Source organism: Trypanosoma theileri (assembly GCF_002087225.1).
Source record: "Trypanosoma theileri isolate Edinburgh chromosome Unknown TM35_Tth_3_V1, whole genome shotgun sequence".
NCBI classification, from domain to species: domain Eukaryota; phylum Euglenozoa; class Kinetoplastea; order Trypanosomatida; family Trypanosomatidae; genus Trypanosoma; species Trypanosoma theileri.
Genome location: NW_021639845.1, coordinates 737,967 through 747,550, shown reverse-complemented (window position 1 = coordinate 747,550; position 9,584 = coordinate 737,967). Strand labels below are relative to the sequence as shown.

Genomic DNA, 9,584 nt, shown 5'->3' with positions numbered 1-9,584 from the left:
TTAGTAGAGGGGAGAAAGAAAAGAATTAAAAAAAAAAAATAAAAGGAAGAAAAGAAGTCTCTTAAGAGGTAAAAGTAAGCAAAAAAAAAAAAAAAGAAGAGATCATCAAACCAATTGTGTATAAGAAAAAAGAAAATGTTCTTTGATTCTACAGCCAATACCCCATTTCAGCGCTTTCTGAAGATTGTCTATGCTTTCCGTCTCATTGATTATCTTGTCTGTGTTGTGATTGGCATTGCTGGGTGGCTTATTGGCCGATTGGTACGGCCGTACTGCAGACCCTTCTCTTGGAATGATACCTCTATTGCATATCCTTACGGCGGCGCAGGAACTTTTCCCTCGTGGACGTTAGCACCAATTGCTATCCTTCCATGTGTAGTGTATGTTGTGATGGAAGTTGTTTCTGCTGTCCATTCAAAGAGCGGCGCGTCCGAATCCTTTATCTTGTCAGAAGACGATATTAATAACAATCAAGTAAACACAGCTACTTCATCAGATGGCACGACAAGGCGACGGGGACAAACTGGATCCCGCGAGAATGTATCTGCTGAGACAGAGGAAGCTGCAGTGGGTGATGTTGTTAAGCAAAAACGATGGTATATGGTTGTAGAAGTAGCAAATCATTGGGTTCTTGCACAAGCCTTTTCTGTTACATTGTGTCTACTTGTTATAGATACTACTAAACTATACGCTGGACGATTACGCCCGGACTTTCTTGCAAGATTAGAAAACGAAGGTTATAACTCATCTTCAATAGATGTGGATTGGTGTAGTTTGGCGCGTGAAGGAAGACTCTCATTCCCATCTGGACACAGTGGAATAGCTTTTGCATCTATTGTCCCATTGGTTATCTATCTTTTGGGCATATTACGGGCATTAAGTGGACGTTCACTTTGGCGTGGAGTAGTAAGCCTTATTCCACTTATTCTGCCTATAACTGTTGCTGTATCGCGTACACGTGATAACCGCCATCATTTCTCTGATATATTGGCAGGAAGTGTGATAGGAACTTGTTGTGCCATTTTTTCAGTAAAATGTCTTTTTACTTTTTCTAATCGAAAGAATATTCCTTTACCAAGTCGGTTGCAATATGGTTCTAAGAAAGAAAATTGGTGCCCTGGAAGGGGAACAGTCTAATCATAGTCATTGGATATAATATGAATAATAAAGTTTTTCCATGATTATATTTGTAGAAGTCATGGTAAAAGTACAAAATTTAGAGGGTCAGTCAACCCAATACTGTTTGCCCTAAGCGGGAGATGATCTAAAAGATGTATTCTTATATATATATGTATATATGGATAAATATATCTTTTTTTTCGTCATTACGGACATTTTGGTCGATGAAATTCTTCCTAGATTTACTGGGATACTTTATATTGGGCTTTGCAGTAATAAAGACAAAGCAGATAAAATTGTTTTTAGTTCCATCTTTGCATTTCTTTATTAAGAAAGGTAGGAGATGAACTCTTCTGGGTATGACTCACTTTGGGCTTTACAGATACTTTTATGTGCTTCTCTTATCGATATTTTTCTTTATAAGTAATACTTTGCTTATGAGTTTTTTTTTTGTTTTTTTCGTTCTGGGAGTTAAAATAAACGTACTTGGCGTTTTTTTTTTTTTATGGTTTTTATTTTTTACTTTTCTTCAGCGTTTTCAAGACTCCTTGTTTTTTTTTTTCCTCTTCTTTATTCTTTATTATGTATTCGAAATACAAAAAAGTTAACGATAATTAATAATTAAAAGGAAAGATGATGTCTATTGTGTGGGAGTGGCGAATCCTTGATTACGCTACTTGCATCGTTCTGGGTTTTGTTGGATGGCTTGTGGGTTCATATGTCTGGCCGCATTGTCGTCAATTTAGCTTTGACGACTCTAGCATCAAGTATGACAGGCACGAAGGGGAAACTTTTCCCACTTATTCTGTCATTATTGCCATTGCCCTTATTCTCTTTGTGTACGTTGCTGGAGAGTATTATACATGGAGAAGGCACAGTAGACGCATCTTGTTGCGTTACCTCAATGCCTGGGTACTTGCACATGCCTTCAGTATCTGCCTTGAGTTTTGCATTGTGAACCTTTCCAAGCTGTACGCCGGGAGACTTCGACCGGACTTCCTGCAGCGAATGGCCGACGAGGGCATCACCATCGCAACGATTGGCGGCTTCACAGAAACTCAAGTCTGCCACGCGGCCCGTGAGGGGCGACTGTCGTTCCCGTCCGGCCACAGCGGCACGGCCTTCGCCGGCTTTGTGCCGCTCTCGCTGTATCTTCTCGGCCTCACGCGGGCCCTGCAAGGCGGTGCCTTCTACCGCGCCATCCTCGCCGTGCTGCCGCTCTGTTTTCCCATCATCACCGCCATCTCCCGCACACGCGATAACTATCATCACTTTGCAGATATCGTGGCAGGATCCCTTATTGGCTCCGCATGTGGCATTTTTTCAGTTTTACTGTCATTTGTACCAACACGGTCAGGGAGGTGGGCACTGCGAGAACCGGAATCTACAAACGAAGAACGATCGAACTCTCCAAGATGTGACACAGAAGAACAAGAGAGAGAACTGGTCAACACTTTGTCGCCAAACTGCCGCAGAGAAACGGATTTACCTGTTTAGGGGTTATCTATTCGCCTAAAAGAGTATTTTGGGGAGTATTATGTAATACCATGTATACCGATATATTTATATACCTGTTTGTAAGCAAGTATTTAAGTTATATGGTGTTAAATATTGTGGATTCCCTATGAGGGAGGTTAAGTCTTATATCCTTTTTTTTTTTTTTTTGAAAAAAAAAATATACACAACACCAAATGTATCTGTTTTCTTTTTTTTTGTTTATTATTATATTCTTGCTTAAGATTAACTACTTTTTTGACTTTTTTTTTCTCTGATGCTTTGTCCTACTTTGGGAACACTACTGTTCATTTTCTTTGGAGCATTGAGAATGGATTATACCATGTTTTTCATTTGTTTTGTATTGTCTGTAATATATAGCGTCCGGAAAAAAAAAGTTATCTATAAAAAGAAAAATATAGAAAGAAAAATGGCCTTATTTGTTTTTCTCTCCTCGTTTTTTTTTCGTGTCTTTAGGTTTTTTTTTTTTTTTTTTTCTATGGCTTAAAGCAAGAAAAAAGAAAAGATAACAATAACAACACTTAAAAAAAAAAAAAAAAAAAATAGCCTATATAAACTAATCTAATTAGTTTAGATTGACAATGCTCCATTCTTCAAGACGCGTGCCATCTATTTTATCGTTTGTATTTGTACCATCTCTAGTTGTTGCTAGTCGCTCCTTTGTGCAGGGTGGACCGACACCTCCAAAGCTGCAAGAAGGCATTGAGCCTATGAAGAAACTCCGCTCACACCGTGCTGAGATGGATGCACGCTTTGCAGAGGAACAACGTGCAGAGCGTGAGTTCTACGCACGTACACCGCACATCCCCGCACCGCTGCCGCAGAATAGTCATGAAAAGGGAAAGTATGGTATGCGAAGACGTATTAAGGTGCAACGAGAGGATAATACCATAGACCTCCATGCGTTAAATGAGGCAGTGGAAACTGGAAACCATGCAATGCGCAAAGGATTATAATACTCTCCATGATTTTTTTTATTTTATTTTTTGGTTTTTATTTATTAGTTTTTTATTTTACATTCCCCTCTTTTTTTTCCTTTTCTTACGTACTGATTCTATGAATATTTCTTTCTAAATTCCTTTTCTGTTGATGTTATATTTCTTGATTTCCCTCCACCACAGCTTTTGTTTTCTTAAGTAACTGTAGGGGTTAGGAAATCATAACCCCCTGATATCCCTTTTTTATTTTTCTCACTGCTTTCCCTTCTCTGACGACTTCCTCTTTCCGTTCTCTCACTACACACCTACTTTCACATTTTACACACAAATACATACAGCTAGAGATACAGATCCACACATAAATGCTGCGGCGGACTGTGCGGCGACTCGGGGGGCGGTGGCGGCGAGTTGTTCCCAATTTCTAAAGAAACTGCGCATCTCTCGCCCACGTGGTTGATGTCGCGTCCCCCGCAGCCTGCGCCCGGGAGGGGACGGTGTTTTGTCGATATTACGCGGCCGGCGGTGATCTCTAAATGGCAGTCAACGCAACCAGAAGTACACTCCGTAAAAGTAGTGCGTATGGACGAAGCGCTTCCACATAATATAGCTTCCACGAGGCCCTCAAAGAGGGTGGTAGAGGCAACAGTAGCAGGTCTGCATAGTGCACTTGGTGAAAAGAAACCATCAGCTCTTAATAGTATAGCAATGAATAATATAACGGCCAAGAAGGAATCTGAAGCTCGAATGAAGACAAGAGACTATGCAGAACATAAACACCCGGCGTACGTACGACCAGGGTGGGAACGAAAAATAGATGTTGTAAACCTTTCAGAGTGGATGTACGCACGTATTCACGCTCATCGCAAACTTATCAATGACAATGCTAAAGGATATGAAAAGGAGTATATGATGTGGGAAAAAAAGCCAGATCCACCAGCAGTGAAAAAATAGTTTAGTATTTTGAAAAGTAGTTAGATAGTTTATAAGTGAGAGATAGCGAGAGAAAAAGAGAGAAGAAAGAAAAAGTATTTGTAATTATTATTTCAACGGATATTTGGGTGGGTATATACCTAATCATGGTAATAAAGTTTACCCATTTTGTATGCATATGTGTAGTGTTTGGGATCACCAATGATATTATAGTATTTGTATCTCTTTCTCTGAGGTAATGTAGGGTGTGGGGGAATTGGGGGAAACAACTATAGGATTGGTTGTAGTTAGGGTGTTTTTTTTTTGCATATTCTTATGATCAATATTTATTCTTTTTTTTTTTTTTCTTTGTTTTTGTTTTTTTGAGTCTTGATGATGTCAGGCATGCATTCTTGTAGAAAGTTTACGGCAGTTTTAGCACTATTTTGAGTCACCAAGCTGTTGGAACAGGGGAACCAAAAAAAAAAAAAATTTCTCTTTTAATTTCTAATTCTTTTTTTTTTTTAATCCGTATCTGTACGCGTCCACGTTTATGGGTCACATATATAGTGGGGGAATAAAGTTTGTACTTGCCACAGGTAGTATCACACACACATCAATACAAGAAGAGCACACAGAGTACTGAATAAGAGAGAGAGAGAGAGAGAAAAACAATTAAGAGAGAAAATAAGGCAAATAAGAAAAATTGTTTGAATTTTGACTCTCTAGTCAGAGCCGAGAGTGAGGTTCGAGAGAGTTTGTGCTGCCTACTAAATAGCATTTTTTTTTTTTTTGTTTTCTTGATACGGTTTAATCCAAGTGGACAACAAGGTGTTGGCTTGTCTGCTTCTTTCTTTCTTGTGCACGTGTATCTATCAATGTCTGGTACAAAATGGACATCACCAGTATTCATTAGTCTTCTTGTTCTGGTGCTACAGAACAGTATGTTAGTTATCATGACACGGTATTCCCGTACAAACGTGCCCCCTGAAATGCGATATCATACTTCGACGCTTATACTTAATCAGGAAATTGTAAAGATGCTTTTTTGCATTATAATATTTATTGTGGAAAATGATTTTATATCCCGACCTCCTCCTGAGATTCAGGGAAATACTGTTGTAACACCCAGTTCTCTAACACTTTTGTGGCGAGTTGTATTTCAAAAAGAAACATTGAAAATGTCGGTACCTGCTGCTCTTTTTACTCTACAAAACTATCTCATTTTCATTGGGCTTTCAAACCTTGATGCAACGACGTTTCAGGTGTGGTCACAGACGAAGCTTCTATCCGCTGCGGTCTTCTCTGTTGTCATGCTTGGTCGTCGTCTCTCCATGATGCAGTGGATGTCGCTCTTTGTGTTGACGCTTGGGGTTCTGCTCACACAACAGCAGCCGCAGCAGCCGCAGCAGCCGGAGAGTGGCGGCGTGGCGATGAAGGAACCGGCGCGTCTCTCGCAGCAGCCGCTCCTCGGTGTGGCGGCGTGTGTACTCTCGGGCCTCTCGTCAAGTTACGCCGGTGTTTATTTTGAAAAGGTCGTGAAGACAACAACACCATCGCTGGCGGTGCGGAATATTCATCTCTCACTCTTTGGTATTCCCTTCGCCGCCCTCTCGCTGCTTCTTCTCGACGTTCTCCCGCGCCGGCGGGGACCCAACGCGCTGGAGTTTCACTACTGGCGCGGCTACAATCAGTGGCTCACCATCGCCCTCGTTGCCGTACACGCATTCGGTGGATTGCTTGTCGCCATCGTTGTGAAGTATGCGGATAACGTTGTGAAGGGATTCGCCACAGGTGTTGCCGTTATTGTTAGCGGTGGACTTTCCTTTATTATTTGGGGACAGATACCATCCTCATCCTTTGTAACCGGGTGTATGCTCATCACATTTGCCACAGTGATGTACCACAAGTTTGAAGATCGTACACAGTCACGTTGATATGTAGTGGTTTACACTTTACAAGAAATGAAGAAAATAAGAAAAGGGAGGAAGAAGGAAATGAAAAGAGATGAAAAACAAAATGTGTTATCTCAGCAAAAATTGTAACGAAGGAAAAGTTTTCTCTTCTGAGCAAAGAAAAAGATGTATTCGTGGCGAGAAAATAAACGAGAGATGAGGTGTTTTGTGACTGGTTGATAGGGGATGTTAAAGTAACATAGTTGGTGGTGAGAATGGGTTTTTGTAAATGTGGCTTCATCAAAATGATGATGATGATGATGCTTGATATGGATAAAATTTCAGAGATTTTCTTACTGATTGTTATGTTTTTTTTTTCGTTTTTTATTTTATTTTATGTTTTAGCATCCATTGCTAGATTATTTTTTTTGTTTCTTTTCTTTTTACCTTCTTGTATATATATATATATATATATATATATATATATATACACTATAGAAGGGAAAAAAGCAAAGGAGGTTCTACTTGTGTAGAATTCATGAACGTTGTTCCCTTAGATCCTAGAAGTGAGTTTCGACGTCGTCTGCGTAATGTTATAGACATAATAGATGAGTCACTCTTGCTAAAGAGGCGTGGCATGAATGTCAAACCTTTTTCTAGAGCTCAAAGTGAGAGTCCACACTTAAAGGATTCGTCACGTATTGTCCCGTGTATATCGGCATGGTCGGAACTCCGAACAGAGCAACGTCGAGAGGAACTACATAAACAACGTGAAGAGGCTGAGGAACTGCTGCGGACCTTAAAACATGCTCAAGAACGACGAAAACTGCAACGAAACGTGTTAACAGAGATAAACACCTCTTCTTCAACAATGTTGAGATCTCCTTCACGTTTAGATGAGACTGTTGAAAAAGAAGAACAAACTGAAGTGAGAAAATTGTTCTCAAATCGTCAACCACCATTATCACCACCATCACCACCAATAGTGCCGTCTGCTCCGCCTGATGTAGAAGAAAAGCACGAGGCAAAAAATAGTAAAGAGTTATTGAGATCGGATGAAAGTATATTACAAGTAGCCCTTGTTGAAGAGGCAACACGACAACGTCTTGCGGAGCGGCGAGCAGCAGAAGAGGAATCATTGGCAAAACTGCGTGCGTTACGTCGGGAAGTAATGAAAAAACGTCAAGAAGCTCTGGCTCATGCAGAGGCACAAATTGAACAGGCCGAGTCTGAGCGCATTGCCAAAGTAAAGCAACTAGAGCAAGAGACTCGTCGTTCTGTAGCGGAGGAAGAAAAACGCTGTACCATCACTGAGGTGGAACTTCGTGCGATGGAAGTTCACGCGAATGCACTCGCTCAACTTCGCTCTCAAACAGAATTTGCATTACCATCTTCTGTTTTACCCGTTCGTCCTCCTCCTACTCCTCCTTCTCTTGTTCATCCTCAAATGGATGTTGTTTCTTTTCCTTCTCATTATTCTTCTAATTATTCATCTTTACCCCATAACACTGCTCAAAACTACAATTATCATAACAGTTCTGCACAAGTAGCAGCTGTTAGAGGAGTTGGGTCCATTGTCAGTGGTTCCTTATCTCCAGAGCGTACGGGCAAAGTGATGACTACAATGCACTCAACACCAACACATCATTCTTCATCTCCTTCAACACTCCAGCGAAACATTACAACTGGTTCGGCAGGTAAATTAGCGGAGACACTACAGTCGTCTTCTCATACACCGCATAACTCGGGAAAGGTAAAGGAAGGAAAAATTAAGCCAGAGCGATTGTTTATATCTCCTAAGAGACACTTAGATGAAGAAGTTCCATTAGAATCACCACCACGTTTATCATCATCCTCATCATCTACAATTAATGTAACAGCAACACCATCGCCATCATCATCTTCGACGTTGATCCCTGAAAAGGAAGATACACCACAGCATAGTTTATCACCTACTTTTAAACCTCAGGTACGTGAGATATTGTCTCCCACTCCTATTTCACATAATGATAGTGTTAAAATGAATACCTCAGAAATACTAGTATCCAGATCTGGGTCATTTGCAACACTGCACGGATGTGGTATCGTTGCGTATGTTCTTACTTCTGAAGTGGGTGTAATTCCAGTTCTACTGCGTCTCTCAGCTGATTCACAGGAGTTGCTCCTTCACATAGGACCTGTAAAAAGAGATAGCAGTCCATCTAAATCTTCTACCAAATCTTCGGTTAAAGAGTCGAAACAAAGAATATTTTCTCCGGTTCATCATCAAGAACAAAATAGAGAATATGAAAGTGAGATGGGATGTAGCATGCGGCGTGTGGAAGAAGTGCACCACTTTGCTCTTTTGCGTAGTTGTTGTCTTTGTCCTTTTGGGAGTATTGGAGCAGATTCATCAAGGGAAGTTGGTGGCGTTTTGTGTGGCTCTATTGCACGGCGTTTGTTAAGAAAACTCTATTGTACATTCTTTACCCAACTGGGGGAATCTTCATATCGTGTTTTTCTAGTTTCTTTCAACGCATCACATCACGCAAAAGGAGAATCTACTCGTTCACCTCGAGTAATTAATCCTAATACATCTACATTACTAGTTCTTCAGTTTCGTAACCGTCAGGATTGGGCTGCATTTCTTATGTCAGCTGGAGAGGCGACGAGATCACTAAATGGTGGTGTTCCCTTAACGTATGGACGAGCACTGTGGATATTAGCGGCATATCTATGGCAAAGACGACGAAGTTGTACTTCTTCTTCTTCATTATCCCCAATAAGAAGAGAATCAGTAGATTCAACATCAAAAATACCAGGAATGAAGTGTGTAAAACATTTTAGGATGGTTCCACAATCGATACTCTCTTTTTCTTCTAATACAGGGATAGAATCTTCACATTCTCAACATATCGTCTCTGGAAATCGTAGAGAACATGAAGGAAAGCGCATCTCCACACCACGTTTCATTATCCCTCCTCAACGTAGCAATAGTAGCATAAAGAAGAACAATACCAGAAATAAAACTAGTAATGATGTCGTTGAGCCACATTTACGGCGGGGTAGGCGGTTTGGTCTGCGTACAACCACTAATTCTATTTTAACTTCGTCCCCACCCAGAAGCAATCCAGCCAACCTCATGAGGTACAACTACTAAAATTGTTTCTGTACATTAATTAGAATGCCTAATTGTTTTGTGTTGGTGTTTTTTTTTTTTTTTTTTATT

The 9,584-nt window shown here is 40.5% G+C and overlaps 6 protein-coding genes across 6 annotated transcripts; all 6 read left to right on the top strand.

Moving 5' to 3' along the window:
* Nucleotides 1–135: 135 nt before the first annotated feature.
* On the top strand, nt 136–1,137 carry TM35_000033850 (putative phosphatidic acid phosphatase; the record flags this gene model as incomplete). Its single annotated transcript, XM_029022152.1, has 1 exon — nt 136–1,137. One exon carries the CDS (start codon nt 136–138, stop codon nt 1,135–1,137), a length of 1,002 nt encoding a protein of 333 aa, XP_028886698.1.
* Nucleotides 1,138–1,755: 618 nt separating this feature from the next.
* On the top strand, nt 1,756–2,616 carry TM35_000033840 (phosphatidic acid phosphatase; the record flags this gene model as incomplete). The annotated part of the gene is made up of 1 exon (XM_029022151.1): nt 1,756–2,616. One exon carries the CDS (start codon nt 1,756–1,758, stop codon nt 2,614–2,616), a length of 861 nt encoding a protein of 286 aa, XP_028886697.1.
* A 599-nt stretch (nt 2,617–3,215) lies between these two features.
* TM35_000033830 (uncharacterized protein) lies at nt 3,216–3,590 on the top strand (the record flags this gene model as incomplete). The annotated part of the gene is made up of 1 exon (XM_029022150.1): nt 3,216–3,590. One exon carries the CDS (start codon nt 3,216–3,218, stop codon nt 3,588–3,590), a length of 375 nt encoding a protein of 124 aa, XP_028886696.1.
* A 438-nt stretch (nt 3,591–4,028) lies between these two features.
* Nucleotides 4,029–4,523, top strand: TM35_000033820 (uncharacterized protein; the record flags this gene model as incomplete). The annotated part of the gene is made up of 1 exon (XM_029022149.1): nt 4,029–4,523. One exon carries the CDS (start codon nt 4,029–4,031, stop codon nt 4,521–4,523), a length of 495 nt encoding a protein of 164 aa, XP_028886695.1.
* An 836-nt stretch (nt 4,524–5,359) lies between these two features.
* TM35_000033810 (UDP-galactose transporter) lies at nt 5,360–6,418 on the top strand (the record flags this gene model as incomplete). The annotated part of the gene is made up of 1 exon (XM_029022148.1): nt 5,360–6,418. One exon carries the CDS (start codon nt 5,360–5,362, stop codon nt 6,416–6,418), a length of 1,059 nt encoding a protein of 352 aa, XP_028886694.1.
* Nucleotides 6,419–6,914: 496 nt separating this feature from the next.
* TM35_000033800 (uncharacterized protein) lies at nt 6,915–9,515 on the top strand (the record flags this gene model as incomplete). The annotated part of the gene is made up of 1 exon (XM_029022147.1): nt 6,915–9,515. One exon carries the CDS (start codon nt 6,915–6,917, stop codon nt 9,513–9,515), a length of 2,601 nt encoding a protein of 866 aa, XP_028886693.1.
* Nucleotides 9,516–9,584: the final 69 nt, after the last annotated feature.